Source organism: Erpetoichthys calabaricus, chromosome 8 (assembly GCF_900747795.2).
Source record: "Erpetoichthys calabaricus chromosome 8, fErpCal1.3, whole genome shotgun sequence".
Classification (NCBI taxonomy): domain Eukaryota; kingdom Metazoa; phylum Chordata; class Cladistia; order Polypteriformes; family Polypteridae; genus Erpetoichthys; species Erpetoichthys calabaricus.
Window position 1 is genome coordinate 122,287,908 of NC_041401.2, and position 21,376 is coordinate 122,309,283.

A 21,376-nucleotide genomic window follows, 5' to 3' on the forward strand; every position below is an offset into this window, starting at 1 on the left:
ATATATGTCCAATTTAAAGTGGCAAAGGGTTCAATTAAAAAAAAAAACATGGATGTGGTTTTGAGGCATGGTTGTCACTACAAAAGTAAACTGGAATTCATAAATTTTATCACGGAAGCCTGATACTGTTGTCTTGAGGTAAGGATACATTTCCTGTTTGCTTTTTTGCTCAGAACAACCTTTATGAATGGAGTTTTACATATTCCACAGTTGCACCTAGTCTCATTGTTATTTCAGGCTGCATATGTTTCTCCTTTTGTTGCGCCCGTTCTGTTTCATCAATAGTTATATATTCTACCATGCTGAGTGTGATGAGTGTCTGATAGTGGCAGAGCTGTCAGTATGCCATTAAATTGTCTGATCTGAGAACACATCTTCCATAAGCCCATTGTAACTATGGGATTCTAAACATGCATTCTCAAATCAGATTTTATTTCTGTTCCATCTGTACTCAAATCATACTGGATCATAAATCATATGATTTTTTTCCTTAAACTGTGCCTTATATACTGTATAGTCAAATACCACGTTGCATCTGTCTTCCTGGCTGTAGCCTCAGATGCATGTCCGCATCAAGTAAACATGATTATGTATTATTAAATTTTCATGTGGTCATATTATTGCAAGTGCTCTTCACCCACGGGTTGCCCCACCTACTCTATGCCATCCTCTCTTTCCTCCATGTGGAAACTGGTGCAGGCTGTGTGCTAATTACTCCAGTGTGTGAAGAGCATTGCAATACCATGCTCTATGTTTTTTATATGGTTTTACCTAACTGAACTCATGAATAATGAAATGTCCAGCATGGGATAATTGTGGTAAGGGCTGCTGTTCACTTATTATATTGTGTTAGTAAATTTTAGATAGCATATACAGTGAGATTCACACAGTGGCAAGTGTGGTGCATGTTGTACAAATGACAATAACTGAACTGATTGTGCAAAATTGCATTTTTTTATCAAAGCATTAGATTTTTGAGAGAGCCAAGGCAATCTGCATATTAAGTTAACAAAACCAGTCGCTAAACATTATTCACTTTCTGTGGCATGCTGTGTGCATGCATGTAAAAATAATGGGGAAATGAAAAAAGCAGATTATGCTAGAAAGCTAAACAACAATGAAACAGACTGAAGCACCACAAATCAAATGTTGAATATTACAGTGCATGCTGAATCACTGTTCGGGAGCATATAATGATAAAATTATAAATGATAAAATAACGACAACTGAGGACATTTTTTGAGTGATTTAAAGTAATTAGCAAGACTCACTGTTTCCTCTCAGTAGACTTTTACTCAAGTCCATAATATGATGAGGTACTGTTGTGTTTAGATTTGCAGCAATATTACATCAACATTTAATAATCTTTAATAATTATTATAACTTTACTGAACACCTATGCTGGTACTGTCCCAATATACAGCAATATTTATGTATTCAAAATTGCCCTGCACCCCTGTTGAAGATGCTTTTCGTGATCCAGGAATGAAATAAGTGGAGCTTCAACACCTTTCAGGATTGTCTACGATCTTTTTCATTACATGTAATGAAAGACTGCGAGTGACTGTATGTGTGCCATTTTTTGGTGTAGAAGTCTACAGAACAAAGATAGCAATTCACATCTGGGCATCAGCATTCAATAATTTTAATAAAAGCACTTGGAGGTGATTATTTGAGGTAAAATGTATACAATATATGCTAGAGGGAACCATGCTCCTGGGGCGAAAAGGCTGCTGTGAAGGGGGACAGAGCAGTGATGTGAAGTGTACAGCTAGTCTCATTTTAAAATGGCTGAATCTTTTTTTTTTCTTTCTAAAATGATGTGAATACGCTGTTTTACAATATTTGTGCAATCTCAGGACACAGATTAATATTTGATAATACTGTTGGCTTGAAAAAATATATATTCAGTCAGTCATGCTTGGACCCTGGCCTATTGAAACCCATTTTAAACCACAAGAACAGCCTTGATATGTTTGCAATTTGTAAAAAAAAAAGCATCACTTTAGAACACCACTTCATTTTGCAAATAATAAATACAGTATTTACCATGACTATGAACAAATAACTTAGACTTGGACAATGCCAAACATATGTTTTAAGTGTCTATCTACCTGTCATTTTCCTCTTTTAATCTTTTAAAAATAAATATAGCAAGCTAAGATGAATTCTCTAGGTAGATCTACTCACTGTGAAACTGTAGAGTTGTGTGACATACTGTAAGTAAATGATTAGAATGGTCAGGAATCTGGACCAACTTATCTACACTTCTTCTTCTTCTTCTTCTTGTTGTCCACATATAGCATAGCAATTTATTTTGTAAGAAGGATTAAAAACATTTTCATTCTAGCCCATAGTTGTTTTATTTTTGTGTTAAATACTAATCTGAGTTCAGAGACTTATGTTTTTGTTCAATATTACTTGTCTGTTTGGGGAGGATAAAGGATTTAACCATTGCTGTCTTAAGGATGTAAACTTAAGAAGCAAGGCTTTTTGCACCTCTTCATTACCGGCTGAGCGCTTGTATAATATGGATCACAACTGCTGCAGAATGGGTCTCTTCCATAGTGTGCCTTGCACAGTATCAATGAATGCAGTGCAGATTCTTATGATTATTTACAACAAACCTGTTTCACATATGTTAACAAAGTAAAGACAAACATTGTGTTACAATGAGAAATACAACAGCATATGCAGTATTAACTTCTAGAAAACATTTACAGTGTCTTCTACAATCCTATGTATTTTTATTCCTGTGCTTGCCTTCCTATAATACAGAATGAATCTGTTTGCCTCTGAATTGCATTGTATGTGAAATAATGTTTTAGTCTGCCAAAAAATCCTGCCTGCAGATATAATTCTCTGACCTGGGCTGACTTTCAATTGCACATTTGAAAAACTGTGCTAGTCTTTTTTATTTTTTAAAGATATTTGTTAGTCTTTTTTTTTACAAGATATATATTATTTTTATTCAGTAATGCAATTCATTCTAAAATTGCAATACATTTTAGCTCCTGTTTCAAAAGAAAGCAATGGTTTCTGTCAGATTTTGTTTTTAGGAGTGATTCAAATTTCAGTGATCTTTGTGGGCAACTACACACAGTACAGTATGTCACAATTATCTTAGTTGATGTAAATCTTAGCTAGAGGGTTTCTAGTAGCAGAATTGCTTCCTGAGAACAAAAAACAAACATCCAATAGCCATATCTGAAAAGACATTGTATATGTGAAAGAGTTTAAGCGTGAGTAGGCAATGTGGATAGGTAATGATTATATGAACAAATATGGTCACATTTAAGATTGTAAGCCTACTACTGGGCAGTAAAACTTACATTTGTAGGGAGTGATACAACCCCATTTTTAAAGAATCCCAGAAGCAGTTTCTGTAAGGTCTCTGGTGAAAATTAATATTCTGCCTAGCAGGGATGAACTAGTCAGAACAGGCAAAAATGAATATAAATAAATATTTCAGTTTTGCTGTATAATGTCACATAGATTAAACTGTAGATCCCATTTTTAGTGAAATGATGAAATGCTAAACTCACCTCACTTGTAATGTTTTTAACTGTAAGTTCTTCTTGCACACTATGATAGACAAGATGATGATAATAAGAAGAAGCAAGGCGGCCCCAGTAACTCCAAAAACAACAGCATAAAAGCCAGTACTTCTTTCCAGGATTTCACAGTGAGCGCCACTGTAAAACTGAAACGTTTTAGCAAAACACCTAGGGGAAAAAAAGGTTTACATTACGTGCTTGAAATGACATTTAAACAAACAAATATTTTTGGCATAGGTATATTTCATAGTTCAAGCTGTGTGAGGTGTAAAATATTTGAATTTCAATCTATTTCATACTTCTTGTTTGTTGTTGAGTAATGCATTTAAAATGGAAATCCTGAAAGCAATGCAAGTCAATGCATGCAAGTAAAGAAAAAGTAGTCTGCACAATTATAATTTAAATTTAGTTGCAGAACATATAGAAAATAATATTCTTGTGTTGCTTTAAGTATGTATTACCTGTGTGGTTGACATATGAAATGACAGTGGAAGTTAGTGGAAATACTATATGAGACTGCATGGCTAAAACCATGCCGGGACCCCTTCAGATTATTGTGTTCAGGTGTTTGAGCACACCTCTTGTTAAGAGGTGCATAAAATCAAGCACATAGTCATTCAATCTCTATTGACAAACATTAGCCGTAGAATGCATCATACTGAAAAGCTCAGTGACTTTAAAGGTGACATTGTTATTGGATACCACCTTTGCTAGGTCTGCCCCAGTCAACTGTAAGTGCTAGGATTGTGATGGGGAAGCATCTAGGAGCAACAGCAGCTCAGACATGAAGTGGTAGACTGAAAACTCACAGAGTAGGGCCTCCAAGTGCTGAAGCACAAACACAGCATCATCAACACAAGACCTGTGGCATCAGGAGCTTCATGAAATAGATATCAATGGCTGAGCAGCACTACACAAGCCTAAGACTACTATGAACAAGGTTAGGTTAGGCTAGATTACCATAAAGCATGCTACCATTGAATACTGGAGCAGTGGAAATGTATTCTCTGGATTGATTCACTATTTGACAGTTTAATGGATGAATCTAGGTTGAGTAAATGCCAGGCAAATGCCACATTCCAGACTGCATAGTGCCTAATGTGAAGTCTGGTGGAGGGTGGAGGGGTAATGGTCTGGAACTGTTTTTTGAGAGTTTGGGCTAATCCCCTCAGTTCCATTGAAGGGTACTATCAATGATACTACATACAATTATACTGTAGTCAATAGTTTAGGAAGACCCTTTTCTAGCATTACTTTGTACAAAGCCAGGTCCATAAAGTCATTATTTGATGAGTTTGGTGTGGATGAAGTGATGAACTTGAGGGGTCTGTATAGAGCCTTGACCTCAATCATACTTAATATCATTGGTAGTAATTGGAATGAGCCAGGTCTTCTCACCCAACATCAGTACCTGGACCTCACAAATGTTCTTTTGACTGAATGGGCACAAATTCCCACAAACACTCTAAAATCTTGTGGAAAGCCTTCCAAGAAGAATGGAGGCTGTTATTGCTGCAAAGGGGGATGGACAGCAACTTCATATTATTGCCCATGGTTTTGGCATGAAATGCCCAACAAGCTCATATTGATATGACAGTCAGGTGTCCATAAACTTTGATTCATATAGTGTATTATAATTTCAGGAAAGCACAAAATTTGGACAAACTTGATTAAGGTGTTTTTATGCTTTCTAATTATGTAAAATATCCTTTTAAGCCAGCACTGCATAAATAAGAATTTTCTGTTTCCAGTTACAGTGATTAACTATTGCACTGTAATCATATTCTTAGCCATATTTGCTACATGATCCCATAATCAGTAACAAGAAAAAGATGGAACTTTCAATCAACCTAATAAATAGGAGCCAATTCCTGTTGCTGATCTGGATTGCTGAGTTAGCTAGAGCCCAGAGGGAAAAGTGTCATCAAACTCCTATAAACTGTATCATTCACAAAGCCACTTGGAGTGGCATGGAAGCACACTGTTAATGAGCTGCTGCTTCATTGACTCATCATCCTGGGTTTGAATTCCGCACCTGGACATTGTCTGTGTGGAGGTTGCATGTTCTGCCCACATCTGTGTTGGGTTTTCCTTCAAATACTCCTGTTTACTTCTCACATCTCCAAAGATATTAGGTTAATTTAATCTGATACCAGTCCATTGCATGGTCAACACATGCGCACATTTTTACCTTAGTAATAACTTAACATTGAATCATAGCTATAATTTATATAAGAATATCTACTCCCTGTTACTTAGATCCAGTCTCATCAAAACTAATGAAATGCCTAATCACTCTGCTGACTGCACCAATTCTTAACATTATAGATAGATGTCTATTAATTGCCACAGTCCTTAATATGCTAAAAGTGTCTATTGTTAGACCTTTAAAAAAAAAAGATGTAGACTCAAACATGCTTAATAATTTTGGATAAAGTATTTTAATAGATTTGCAGCTTCTGTCTCTACTTAGTGATTAAAACCTAATTCAGTCTAGCCTCCACACTGTTTATAGCAGAAAAACAGGATTACATGTCTTGTCAGTGAAGTTTTAATATTTTATGTTGAAGGTAGTTTTCATTAGCTTTTGATTAGCTATTGACCAACCTGTACAGTTACACAAGCTACAAAGTTATGTTTGGCTCTTAAGCACTGATTGTCTATGGTATAAGTGATATTAATCAAAGCAATTTCTGTATGTGCAAAATGTTAAGATAGAATGCCATCATTATGTTCTCAAGGTAGGTATGTGTCCCTTGAGGTTGAGACCAATACTGTCTTCACTTCACACATTACCACTTAAGGATGTAGTGAAAAACATAGTATTTGTTTTCACTCATACTTAGATATACAACAATATATTTTCTTCAGACTAAGTGTTATTAATCCTACTGTGTCCTTAATTCTGTCAATGAGGTAAAAGATCGGATATAGCCTTTCTTTAAATATGTAATGATCTAAACTTGTGTTTACCGGGTACTGTATATGACTTAATATAAACTGTACAATGAGTTCACAAAGGCAAAAAGTTTCCTGTATTGCATGGATTGGTATGATAAAGAAAACAAATCATCAGCCTAGAAAGATGGTATATAAAATAATGATTAAATTAGTTATTTCCACATGAAAATATAAAATGAAAGTTAGAAAGTTTATCAATAGGTATGAAAATATAGCAGTCAGATTGTCTTCTTTTTTTTTTTTTTTTGAAGATCAATTGGGATATACTGTTGATTGATTATGTTTCTACATTGTGTTTTTATGTTATTTATTGATTTGGTTTATTTTAATTTCTAGTATTTTTCAGTGAACAACAGAAAGATTTTATTCAATTGTCCTTAGCGTGAACCTGTATAAATGATTTTTCAGCTTCTTCTTCTTCTTCTTCTTCTTTCGGCTGTTTCCATTAGGGGTTGCCACAGTGGATCATCTTGTTCCATAAATAAATCATTTTTAAACAATAGTACTTAATTTCATATACACTGTTTTAGCTTTCAGACCACGTATTTATGTTAAGTAGAAGGAAACATAACATGCACACACCTAGTAATGTACTACAGTGGTAATTAATTCAACATGGGATGTGGAATGAAACTGGAGTACCTGGATAACCCTAAAGCATATAGAGGGAAAATATGCAAACTTCACAGATAGGGTGATCAGTGATTGAATTCACATCCCTGTATCTATTACACATAAGTGCTAACAACTGTGCCACCCCAATTTTGAGAACAACTAATTGGCACATTTTGATGATCACATTCCTTTTTTATTTTCAAGACTAAATTATCAGAAATTTTAAGTTATAAAAATGACGTTAAAAAATATTTAAATAAATGACAGTAAAATAGATGATAAAGTCTGGCATTTGCTTTGGAACAAAACAAAAACATACAGAAAGGGCAAATATCTGGTATGAAAAAATACAGTAGAAATGCTAATGAATTCTTACCTGCATACTGGTCCAGTCTGTCTGTTTTCACACTGTCCATGACCGGAACAAGAATAACCTCGGGCACAGCTTCCTACACACCTCACTGTTCCATTTGTTGTGTTAGCATGTATAACTTCCTTTGTGTAACCTAAAAAGCTAATGCTGCACATCAAATAGGGCTTTAGCTCTGAGACATCTAGAAAAAAATATGTATCAGTCATCAGAGTTAGAAGAATGTCCAAGGATTCATTCTGCAAGTCTGGGAAACTTTGGCTTACACATTCACAGTGATTTTGTGTTTATATATTCTTTTTTGGAAAAACAGCTGTACTGTAGTTCTCCTTCTAGCTGCAGGAATTAAAAATGTAAAAAAAATATTTTTCGCTGTTGAACAAAGAATAATTTGATATACATTTATATAAAAATTAAATTTGCAATGTATTCAGGTATTGGTAAGTTGCACTTTCTACATCAGTACTGTATTTTAATTTTCTTCAAATGAAACAAAACAATAATTGATCAAATAATTTAAATGTTACCCTACATACTGCATACATATCCCTATATGTCAATATTAAAGATAAAAAGGCAATATGAAATATAAATGTAATGCTACAATAACTAAAGAGTAAAATATGCATTAAAATTAAGAAAATTTTAGTTGCACACAATCCATGCTGTGTGTATGAGGCAGATTCTCATACTGGTTCTGCTCAGTTCCAGTTAGTCACTGACAATGGTTAGTAAGATGTTTTTGAAAGATTTTTCTAAACAAATAATAATTCTGTTAATCGTGTTGATCACTTCTGCTTTGCAATTAAAAGTTTCTTACCACAAAAAGAATGTTTATATTTTGAAGTAAGAAAATTTGCTCACTGCGGTGGGTTGGCGCCCTGCCAGGATTTGTTTCTTGCCTTACGCTCTGTGTTGGCTGGGATTGGCTCCAGCAGACCCCCGTGACCCTGTAGTTAGGATATAGTGGGTTGGATAATGGATGGGCGGCACGGTGGCGCAGTGGGTAGCGCTGCTGCCTCGCAGTTAGAAGACCTGGGTTCGCTTCCCGGGTCTCCCTACGTGGAGTTTTCATGTTCTCCCCATGTCTGCGTGGGTTTCCTCCCACAGTCCAAAGACATGCAGGTTAGGTGCATTGGCGATTCTGAATTGTCCCTAGTGTGTATTTGGTGTGTGTGTGTGTGTGCCCTGCGGTGGGCTGGCACCCTGCCTGGGGTTTGTTTCCTGCCTTGCTCCCTGTGTTGGCTGGGATTGGCTCCAGCAGACCCCCGTGACCCTGTAGTTAGGATATAGTGTGTTGGATGGATGGAAAATTTGCTCAATTAATCATTTTTATGTATTTTTTAAATTTAAAAATATTTATTGTGCAGTATATTGGATTACATTTAATGTTTAGCTTAAAATGTTTTATTAGAATAAAAGAGCAAAGCATATTCCATATTTTACATTATTTGTAAAGGCAAAATAGCCTTGTCCTACAATGTTTTGCTTTAAATAAACCTGAATTTGTTGTCATATTAGCATTATATATATCATGTATCAGTTAGGCCTTGTAAATTTCTCTTTATGCTCTTCCCACTTTTAACTTTTTCTCAAACAAGAGTAAAGAACCTTGTGTACTGCCCATGGCCTTCCTTATGGCAACCATTAAAAATTACTGTTCCTACCACCTACTGCATATTACCGCCTTGCAATACAGGTTCAGTGACTTCAATTATTTTTAAAATTAGAAAATAAGAAAAAGCATGTTTAAAAACCTGCATGTTTAATACAGTTTAGTGGAAACAAAACAGAAACCAAGCTTCCAGGGCTATTTAATAAAGGACAAAAATCTTTTTTCTCCTACTTATAAATTGTGAAATTTAGGAATATCTTTAGCCTGCAAGATATAGAAAACCAAGTTAATTGATTTGTATTATTAAATTAACCACTATAGGCAAGATTGCATTGGTTTGGACATGTGCAGAGGAGAGATGCTGGGTATATTGGGAGAAGGATGCTAAGGATAGAGTTGCCAGGGAAGAGAAAAAGAGGAAGGCCTAAGCGAAGGTTTATGGATGTGGGGAGAGAGGACATGCAGGTGATGGGTGTAACAGAGCGAGATGCAGAGGACAGGAAGATATGGAAGAAGATGATCCGTTGTGGCAACCCCTAATAGGAGCAGCCGAAATAAGAAAAAGAAGTGCTTTGCCAGTCTTTTAAAACAGAATGATTGCTTCTTTGCAGTTATGAACATAGCAGCAAGGATTTTACTAGAGCTAAAATGTGCTATTAGTTTATGTTAACATTTAGAGATTCTCTAAACATTTTCCTTTTTTTAGGAACATATTACTAATGTGTTTTACACATTTTTTTTGGTACCTCCACTTTGAGTTTCTAGATTTTATAGAAAATAATGAATTTCATGTGACCTGAAATTCAAAATATGATATACTGTACTACCTGTCCTCTGAGTAATACATGTAGACCTCAGTGCTTTCATCATTAATTTTTGCAGTGCACCATCTATTGGAATGCATTTTGTAATGAATGTAGTAATAAAATTAAATGTATTTTACATTCCAATAGATGGTACATCACAAATATTATCACTGCTTTTACTAATCCAATACCAAATGGCACATAACAGAGACATAGCAACTGGACAGACAAACAGATACACAGACATACAAACACAGCCATTTGTCCTTTTATTAAGGTGGATAAGATGATCACTAGGAGGGGACAGTATGGCCAAAAATCCATATCAAGGTCCAGTTTTGGTACATACTTTTCAGTTAGAAACGTATTTTTTTAAAAATGTAATACATGTGTTAATGATTAATTCTATGTACACACCTATATTTAATCAAAATGTTTTTAACACCTAACTCAAATAAATTTGATTGCAAGTATCCACCTGTCTGAATTGAACCAAAGAACGTGAAGTTCCTCTCACACTGACTCATTTGGCAACTGCTAAGTAGACACATAATAAGGCATAACTTTTTCCAGTTCTCCCTTGTCTCTTTCTTGATACAACTAAATATGGAAGGTCTACCTTTCCCTGAAGCTGTCCCTTTTCCATCACTAGCTTATGGTGTGCATAACTTTGCCATTGTGGATATCAGTACATGCCCTCCAATCCCCACCCCAACCCCCACATTCTCAGACTTGTGTCTGGTCCGTACCCTAACTCATGTCTGGTGCAATCACAACATTTAAAATTGTAAATGTGTGTAGCTGCAGTTTATTCCAGAGAGTACAATGCAATCAGCCACTTTAAATGTGTAAAATAGTTGCTTCATTACAAATGATAGAGATGAGAGCAGGATGTACAATTTTTTTTCCAAACCTTTATGCTTCAAAAATAAAAGTTGCTAAACGAAATAGTAAATATTTGTCTGCATAGACAAAAAACTGAAATATGCCCCTTTGCTTAACTGGTCTACAAAAAATATTTTTTGTTTGCTACTGGGAACTTCAGACCAGCTCTCTTTTAAGTTTTTACACTGATTTCATATATCAGAATTAAGCTAGCACGTCAGATTTTTGAGATACACATCATTGACGTGACCCAGGTTCGCTTCCCAGGTCCTCCCTGCATGGAGTTTGCATGTTCTCCCCGTGTCTGCGTGGGTTTCCTCCGGGTGCTCTAGTTTCCTCCCACAATCCAAAGACATGCAGGTGGATTGGTGATTCTAAATTGGCCCTAGTGTGTGCTTGGTGTGTGGGGGTGTGTGTGTGTCCTGCGGTGGGTTGGCGCCCTGCCCGGGATTGGTTCCTGCCTTGCGCACTGTGTTGGCTGGGATTGGCTCTAGCAGACCGCCGTGACCCTGTGTTTGGATTCAGCGGGTTGGAAAATGGATGGATGGATGGACATCATTGACATTTTAACACTTTTGAATATCAATATAATATATCAACAACGATATCTGGAGTTTGGACTATGTCCCACCAAAATTGTTTTGATGTGTTTATTCTGAAAACAAACCAGAAGATGATACCAGAGACACATTAAAGCATATTTATGTCAATATACCTCTGTGCTCAAAATTGTCTGAGGCAATTGCTTTTGCGCTTGTACTGCACATCTGTTTCTCTTTGCATGAACCAACAGTAGTGAATTTCCCATCGGGATTAATAAAGTATCTATCTATCTATCTATCTATCTAGTCACCCATCATGCTTGGAGTAAATTTTCCCCAATATCAATTTTCCATCACCTTTATATCTTGATGAAATTTTTCCCCATGCTCATCTCTGACATCGCTTAGATTTGGTGGAAAAAAGTCGAGATGAGAATGTTAAAAATGCATCTTCAGTGACATTCTGGCTCCTGTAAGCTAATATACTTTCAGCATATTCTCCACAAGCTCAGCATAATTCTCTGCTCTGTGACTGTCAAGATAAGTCAGGACAACCTGCACAAATGCTGATTCAGTTGGCTTCAGTTTCCTTTTGAACTCATCATCAAGCATCAGTTCACGTATTTCAGGGCCAACAAAAACACCTTCCTTAATTTTGGTTTCACTTTTCTCGAGACCAAACTTATTTTTTAAATGCTGAAATGAATTGCCTTTACTGTCCAGTCACCCTAGTTGTCCAAGACCTCGAACATCATAACTAAAAAACGGGACGTGCTGGACAAAAACGGTTTTCAGATTTGAAGTCAGCAAGTGAAATTTGTTAAAATACAGGTGAAAGAATCCCAGTAGCAAAATGATTGTTGACCAGTGAATCAGATCTCTGTGCTTTGGAATCACTTAAGCTTTTAAGAGAGACTGGATTCATCATATTTTTCATTCCAAATACTGTAAGAAGACCAGAGGGGTGGAAATCTTAATTCATAAAGCAATTCAATTCATGGGCACAGATACAGCATCAGACCATGAAGGACGGTATTTTAACGATGGTGGAAAATCTGTATGAACCTAAACTGAGTCTGGTTAATTTATATGCAGTGAATACTGATGATAAAAAATTCCTGGCAAAGGCTTTTGTATTAATTCTCAATATGACTTTTCACAAGCTGATAGTGGTTGGAGAATTTAACTATATGATGAAGGAATATTTACTCCCAGTGCTGGAGGGCCACAGGGACAGCAGGTTCAACTAGTCCAACTACTGTAGAAGACAGTCTTTGCTGATAATGAGGCTTGGTATTTAAATATATTGAATATTAATGTTTTCATTCATCGAAGACAAATTATTTACTTTGTAACATTTTGTTTTCTAAGAACATTATCCATATGTTTTTTTGGATAAGAACATATTTTCACTTCACAATATTCCTCCTTTCTCTCTCATTTATTTCAAAACACTTTAGTAACACAGACTCTTTATGATACACATTCACAGTTGTAAATTGAATCACGTTAGCTGGAGAGCTGATGGTTTATTCATTATTTGCATTTCGTTATTAACTGATGGCTGATTAAGAAAACAGGAAACATTTAAAACGTAAATGCAGCAGCTTAAAAATTAAAATAGGTAATTATGGGTTCTGAGTCATAATAAATGAGTTAACTAAGATTAAGTCCAAAAATATTGCCTTATCAGCAAATAAAGGGATTCTAATTAAGAAACTGGTTGAGATCAAAATCTGCAGCCACTGTGGCCCTCCACGACCATGAGTGAATATCACTGTCATACAATGTAATTAAAATGTGTCTTTGTGAATGAAAGCAATAAATAGTATTATGGTTAAATACCAAGGCTCATTATCAGTAAGGATAGTTTTCTAATTAGGAAACTGCTTGGAATGAAAACCTACAGCCACTGAGTGATATTCTTGATATAATGAATACTGAGATAGATTATCCTTCACCATCTGCATACACAATCTCTAGAACTATGGTGGTTATTTCACAGTTTGTCAAAAATCACAATTTCTACAATCCATGTAGAAATTAGTACTCACTTACTAGACAATAAATAGGTTTAGGCCACCCATGAAGCTTAAAATAATGATGATAAAAGCATCCACAAACTGCTTAGCTGAATAGAGCAACTTTAATGGCACAAAATTTACACTCTTTGAAAACTATGCACAATGACAAGAAGAGTGGTATAGCGCCCGGAAGGGTGAACATCAGCAATGAAGACTATTGCAATATCCATCCAAGGATGCCTTGAAAGGGAATAGGCTGTAAGCATCCTAAATTACAACCTTACAAGAGACATAGTCTGCAACAGACATCACTGGACTTGACAAAATCTGCAAGATCTTTTGCCATAGCCACCAAAAATACCATTTCAGAACTTCAAGACATTTAGCAATACCTGGATGCCCAGTAAAAGGGGAGGAAGGACCTCATTCCAGGACTTCCCAACAGCCTGATCCAGGATGAGCTGTTTACTATCCAGAACATCAGAGGAGTTTCCTTCAAGAACTAAGGAAAGCCCACAGTAACAGTATGCAAAAGTTTATTCAAAAGAATGACATTCTCCAGTTCTGAGATTACATCATCTCATCAGCTTTCAAACTGTATTCCTCAGGCTGAGAAAAAAGGAATACAAGCACCTCTGATGGGAATTCAGACGTTTAGTGTTTTCCAAATATATACGATTCTTACAACTGGTGTAAAAAGTGGATGAGCTGCACCTTCTAACTGGTAATGCCTCTCTTCCAGTGCCAATTCAATGGCTAACTCTTGGGCCCCAACACCATAATTCTGCTTGGAAGAAGATGACTCTTAAGCAAAATAAGCGTGGGGATGTACTCTATCCATATCACTGAAGTGACAGGAAAGTACTGCCCCAATACTAGATGTGTCAGCTTTGGTCTGGAAATAAAGTAATGAAGTAAATCAACAACAGACTGAGGGTTAGGAGTCCACATAAACTTTTTCCTCCTGTACTATGTATATATTAGCTCAGGGGTCTCCAACACGTTGCTCGCGAACTTCCTGTAGCTCACAACCCCGTTCCAAGCAGCTCTCCAAAGGGTAAATGAATCCTACATAAATTTGAAAACTTGATTAGTTAAATTAGGGGTGGGCGACTTTCCAAAAAATCATACCACGATCCACAATCTGAATTGCAATCTGTCTTTTCAGTGTGGCATACACTTAAGAGAATATCCAGACTCAGACTTATCAAGACCTAAGTAACACTTTATTTTAAATATCAAACAAAGTTCAGTTCAATTGTTCTCTCATTCGCTAGCTAAGCGGAGTTAAGGAACATGCCCCGAAGCTGGTGAGTGAGTGAGGAGAGCCCATCCACCCCTCGGCCCGCTTCGTGGTTCTCGGATTTGCGCAAATAAATCGGTACCGCAAGCGAACTATGATACATAGCGAAATGAGAGAAGTCGCAAAATCAACCGGAATGTTCAAGCAAATTATAGAAAAAAAAAAACCTAAATCCGTTAAGTAGTTCTCTTGTGAAAAGTGGACAGACCTACATATAGACAGAGAAACATTGGATTTTATATATTATATATTCGTAAACCTTCAAAATAATGTGCATTTAAAGTCATAAACAGCATTCTCAGCGTTTCTGGAGCTTAGTAGAGTCAGATAACTATAAGAATCTTCACCAAGCAGCTCTGAAAATGTCTGCTTTGTTTGGGTCTACATACCTCTGCCTTTTCTGACATGAATGTCATGAAATCAAAGTTCAGAACAAGACTGAGAGATGAACATTTAAATGACTCCATGAGAGTGAACCTAAGTGGCTCCACTCCACCATACACCTCTCTTGTTGACTCCATGCAGTGCCAGTCATCTGACTAACTGAAAAACACATCACACATGCAACTGGACATGTGAATAAAGTGAAACAGTAATGTGTAACAAAATGACAAATGAATAAGGAATATCTGTGTATTTGTAATTGCATTGTTTTGTTTTGACAGCATTCATGTTTAAATTTAATAGTGTGAGATACACTAGAAAATGCATACAGACATACAAAATGCACTTGCAGGTGAACTAAATATTTTTTGTAATGTTTTAATGTAAAATGTGAGTTGTGGACACCGACATTTTGTAAATGTTCAGACATAACAAGCATATTCAGTTTGTTTGTGTTGAAATAAACTATGAGAATAAACCTCAGAAAACATGAGTAGCTCTCAGCCATTTTCATTTTGTAAAAGTAGCTCTCAGGGGAAAAAAGGTTGGAGACCCCTGTACTATCTGGATTCAATCCGTGGTATATCTAAATGCAAAGTGTCTTCTTATTGATGTTAATTCACTCACACTCACATAAGAGTATCATTTCTTGACAGGCACATTCCAGTGCTTTTGTTGTGCGTACTAATAAAACTCATTGTTTTTGTTAATTTCAGCCAATGATGTGTACAATTGATGTTATAACCTAATAAAGGGAATTTTAAATACAAAAAAAATGTTGGGAAATAAAAAAGGCTTACAGAGAAAGTACTAATCTGGTTGAATCCCACTGAATGACCCACAGAGGGAAAAAGCTGATTTTTTTTTTTTATCTATTTAGATTTTCCTTTATTAAGTTATAGTCTGTTCCCTCCACCATACAGCATTTAGTACTGGTTCTCAACAGCAATGCTAATGGGAAATTAAATGTATTTTATTACTACATGCATTACAAAATACATTCCAAATGTTACAAACGTTAACTGAGCATGCCCAACTAAGTGTAACTGCTGGACAGAGAGCAATTGACTTATGTTATCTATCTATCTATCTATCTATCTATCTATCTATCTATCTATCTATCTATCTATCTATCTATCTATTACATTTTTCTTTGAAAAGAAGTTGCACTCAGTATAACAGTAGCTATTTTTATTTGGAATTCAAAACAACCACGTATTAAAAGACTACAGAGACATAAAGAAGAATGTGGCATGGCTCTATATGAAACTGTCTCTTCTATTATTAAACTGTAATACACTGAGATTATACTCAAAATTCTCTCTGTATGCCTTGCTATGTGGTCCAGTCAATTGCTATTAATTTACCATAAACCCCACGGTCCATTATTCACTTAGGATATGGTGTCAACTGTAGAACATACTTCTCCGGTATGCTCCTACTAGCTGCACCCATATACGAGGGACATTTAAAAAGTTTTATTTTTTTGTTGGAAACGGTGAAAGCGGGAGGAGTAGTAATTAGGCATTAAAAACTTGGTACAACGTTGGGAAAATTGCATCGCAAACGAAGGTGACTATGTAGAAAAGTGATGTCATTTGTTTTTGAAATTCTTAATAAATACAGTTAAAAAAAAGTGCAGAAACTTTTTGAACATCCCTTGTATTTAAAAGCCATATATTCCAGCCTTCTTTAACCTGCACAATATTCAGTTTATGGAAGCCAGTAGGTATCCATAACTTTACAGATCTCGTATAAATGATTTCCCTGCAGTACATTATTTTCCTGTAGATAGGCTAAACATTTCATAAAAAATAATATGCATACTTTTCCTCACCTTCTATTAATTTCTTTTCTTGAAACAAGATTACATAGACATTATGAACACAGAGATTTCTAGATTTTATCAACACATTTCAGAGAATTTACCTACGATGATAGGAAAAGGATCTTTCATTTAGAATTTAGGATAAACAGTGGAACTTAGCTATTCATAAAATGCATTTCTAGTCACTTTGTGCAAAGCATGCTGTAATACTGATTAAAATTGTGCATTATGCGCACATTAAGTCATTTGAATCTAACTGAAATGTATGTAGGGGAAGATCCAATTTGTGAATGATGTTTCCCGCCTTGGCAAGTTTGTTTTTTAAATGTTGCATACACTTCCTACTTTGGTTCAACATTTTTTCATATTTCTCAGATAGGCACAGATCTGAAATCACTCATAACCCCTTACAATAACTACCACTACTACTACTACTACTAATACTATTAATGATTTATTTGTAGTAACAGTAGATAGGATAGTATTATTTAAGGAAAAATCAATTGTGGTATTCTATACTGCATTGGTTGCACAAAAACGTACCTTGAATAACTGGCAGAATTATGATCCATCTTTAATAACTCAATGGCATTATGTTAAACTAGGAAAAAGTAAATTCCCTCTTGGAAGAACTTCTCAAGAATTTGTTTAGACTTTGAAAAGAATGTATTAATTTTATCATAAAATGTTTGCCGGGTCTTTACTTGACCTTTTCTTCTATTTTAATAAAATGGCATGAGGAACCACAATGGGTTGTCCTATCTGATGTTGGTAGGGATATTGAGATTTTATTTTTTGTTTTGCTTGATGGATTTCTTTTTCTAAAACAGTAACTATGCTGCTGTTATGTTTCCATGGATGTGTATTTGACTAAACTTTTGTTATTACATGTATTTTGTTCTTTTAAATAAAAATTAGAAACGCTTTTATAGGTGAAATAAATTGGCCAAACAAGATAAAATTGCCTTCCCTTTGTCCACGTCCTTTGTATACATAACCTTTGTGTTTGATTTGCATGATGCTTTTTGTTTTATGCAATGCTATTATGTGCTTTATTTTAAATAGATTAAATTAGATAAACTTTATTAATTCCATGGAGAAAGTCCAATGCATATAGCAGCAGAAATATAAAAATAAGAATACAGACTCACAGGACAGTTAATACAGCCAATCAATCAATCAATAACAAAATAAATAAATGTAAATAGACTTAACATGTACTGTATATCAGACAGAAGCATTGAATTGCCTGTTAGGGGTGAGCAGAAAAGACCTCCAGAGACGCTTCTTAGCACACCGTGATGGAATAAACCTGTTATGAACGTGTTCCCCAAGAATACTTTATAAAAAGAAACACATTATGTGAAAAATGAACATGACTGTCATGAGGGGGTGGTGGTTTTAAATTAAGTGTTCATCTGTCTGGAGGGATATTTAATGTTTCTTTCCTCATTGGGGACCTGCATGATTTCCAAGTAAACATCAGAAACATACAGTACATCATGAATGACTGCAGCATACTTACCTTTAATAGGTTCACTGTAGTTCAAGTAGTCCAGTGTTGTACTGGCATTTAATGCTTTCGTAATGAGACTGGATAGATTAGAGTGTAAAGTCTTGTTTAGTTGACCTGTAACCACATTGTTTAGGAAGTCAATGTCACTTTGGTTATTGTGGTACTCATATTTTACAATACTTTCTGCACGGATGCTGCCTTTCCTAAAAACAAGGAAACAGTAAAAGATTAGAAGGCTTGCTCTGTTTTGTCCATTTCTGTTGTTATGAGAGATAATTTTATAAGAGGTGATCTAAAGATATTAGCTTGAATAACAAATTAAAGCAGTCATCATAGAGTTTTAAGATATATATGAAATAACACAATAATGGCCAACAAGTGAAAAAAGTGCTTTATCAGCTTGGAGACCAATACTCACATGAATTGAATTATTTCTACACCCTGGAAGTTGGCCTCTGCAACTGGCTTGCAAATGTCCGTGAGCTAAATGAAGATTGTTTTAGAGAACAAAGAAATATTAGCAGGTCATGATACAATTACCTACATATTTCAAATATGCTGAATGGTTTAACTATGTTTTAAATAAGTAGCAAGTACATAATTAAGCACAAGTGTGAGCTCCTTAATGTTTAAATGCAGTTATGAAGGAGGAATTCTTATTATTTCAGTAAATTAAAATAATTTAACATTTCTAGTCATAGAATATATAGAAATTGCTGTGCAAAAGTCCAATACATTAAGGGTTTCTAGTTTAGGCATATCACAATCTGTACTGTTGTGTACTTTAATTGAGAATTTTGTCTGCTTTTAATATTGATACATTAGCTTTAAATAAACTAAGCTAACACATAGACTTATCTTGCTCAACTGGAAGAATCTCAACCCACCACCTTTAGGTCAGCGGGTAACTGATGTCCTACACTATCTGAAATTGGACAAAAATCAAACTCTCACTCAGAGGACTTGTTCAAAATGTTTTTAAAATATGGCAGGATTAAATCAAAACTATTTTAGAATAATCTCCTATGTCTGGGAAAAGGATACTTTTCCTTCCTTGCTGCTTCAAAGATTTGCTTTGCTTTGGCTGGCTCTCCTCTCTTTCTTTTTGTGGGTGGGGGTTGAATTTTGGTTTTGATAAATTTGATTTGATTGTATTTATTGTTATTTGCTTTTAATTAAAATTAATAAAAAAGAAACTAATCTTATAATTTTACATAATTTTAGTTCACATTAATCTGAGTTACCAGAAAGTTATGATTCTAATAATTGTCTCAGTGGCCTTACTTTTGGTGCTTTATAGGTCAGCTCCTAAGTCTGACATGTGTCCTGGGCTCCGTCTGTGTGGAGTTTACATTTGCTCAGCCTGTCTACTTTATTCTTTCTCTAGGTACTCCACTTTTCCTCCAACATCCTAAAGACGCACAGGTGTTATTAGCTGGTGACCCTTAGTTTGACCTGTGTGAGTGACATTGGGTGCATGCATATGTGTACCATGTGACAGAACTGTGCTCTGTCCAAAGTTCTGCCCTCTTTGCATACTCTGCTGCCTGTATAATCTCAGACACCATAAGATTAAACTGGATTAAGCAGGTTTAACAACAGATAGATGGATGGTGATTAAACCAGGTCAAATAACATACATAATATTAAATGAATAAATATTAGATTTTATGCTTTACACAGTATTTCAGTATACAGTACTATTGTTGCTTCCTGTCCTTAGAGGTTGTGGCCTGTCAATCACGATGCAATGGAAAAAAAGGTCATCCATGGGTATGTTTCCTCATCTAGCTATGCGGATTCCAAAAGCTTTCAGACATTTTTGAAAAATTTTCTTTGTTTTGTTTCTATGGTTGTTGAGTCTTTGCTCCCCTTCTGACTTCAATTTTGTCTCACTATCCTTGCCATAGGTTACTAATAGTTGTTCGCCTGGTTCTGACCCTCACTATGGTTTTTTGACTACATCCTTAACTTTCAGTTGTCCCCTGAAGTCTTGCGATTGCTGGGCATAATAATGATATAGCAATGGCTGGCTTTATGTGTAATAGAAAAATCGTTAATTTAGCCTACTGAGTAAAAGAAACTTTCCTATGGCCCAAGAAGCTACAGTCATTGATCTTCTGTGCAGGCATGGTGATGTTACTATACAGCTTAGGGTAACAATAATAATGTCTGAAATCTTTAATACTAACCTTTTTTGAGCTCTACATACATATTAAAACAATGAAAAATGTCTGTCTGTCCCTTTTCTAAACCAGCCTCTCCAGAGCAGGGTCGCAGGGAAACTGGAGCCTATCCCAGTATGCACCAGGAGCAAGGCAGGAACACACCCTGGACAGAGCATTGACAAATCACAAGGTGAGCACACACACACACACACCACGTCTGATTTAGCATCTCCAGCCCATTTAACCTGCATTTTTTTGAACAGTGTGAGGAAACAGGAGCACCTGGAAGAATCCCACACAGACATGGGGAGAACATGCAAACTCTGTTTGGGATGCCCAAGGTACTTGAACCACCCCATCTCCTTGTTGTGAGGTGACAGTGTTACCACAGTGATTGCATCATCCAGTTATTATATGGAATTTTATTGGTGCAATATGTAGTACTGATGTCTAAGGAATTCAATGTCCTGGGTTTGATTTGTGTGCCTTGGCATTGTATCTGTGGAATTCATATGTTTTTGCCACATCTGCAAAGGACTAAACAACAGTCAGAGACCTCAGGTTTATGAATACAACAGAATCCGAGGCATCAGGGCAATGGAAAAACATTTAGAAAAACTATTTGAAAAAAATCTACATCCTGAAGGGGTCTAACTGTAACTTTTTCTAATAAAGGTAACAATCTAACCATTCAAAATTATGAAACGGTTGATTGTGGAAGTGCTTGGCAAATACAGAATTGCAAAATACTGTACTGCAGCTTTGCACAGCATGTCTGGTGTAACACAATGCCAAAATCAGT

At 35.7% G+C, this 21,376-nt stretch overlaps 1 protein-coding gene and 1 long non-coding RNA gene across 4 annotated transcripts in view; one reads left to right on the plus strand and one right to left on the minus strand.

The window, feature by feature from the left end:
* The window catches only part of LOC127529059 (uncharacterized), a 38,244-nt gene that overhangs the window by 14,758 nt on the left and 2,110 nt on the right, over positions 1–21,376 (plus strand). The window contains exons 3-4 of one of the 2 annotated variants that reach the window (XR_007935729.1): positions 20,665–20,764; positions 20,838–20,913. This is a non-coding gene — a long non-coding RNA (uncharacterized LOC127529059). Of the gene's footprint in view, positions 1–20,664; positions 20,765–20,837; positions 20,914–21,376 lie in introns of those variants that run through there. The other variant, XR_007935728.1, reaches the window with a different exon arrangement.
* The window catches only part of LOC114656732 (mucin-3B), a 30,463-nt gene that overhangs the window by 6,312 nt on the left and 2,775 nt on the right, over positions 1–21,376 (minus strand). For both annotated transcript variants that reach the window (XM_051931434.1, XM_051931435.1), the window contains exons 3-6: positions 18,825–18,889; positions 18,416–18,609; positions 7,510–7,687; positions 3,546–3,725 (exon numbers count right to left, since the gene is read on the minus strand). In XM_051931434.1, the coding sequence (XP_051787394.1) occupies positions 3,546–3,725; positions 7,510–7,687; positions 18,416–18,609; positions 18,825–18,889 (617 nt within the window). The remainder of the gene's footprint in view (positions 1–3,545; positions 3,726–7,509; positions 7,688–18,415; positions 18,610–18,824; positions 18,890–21,376) is intronic.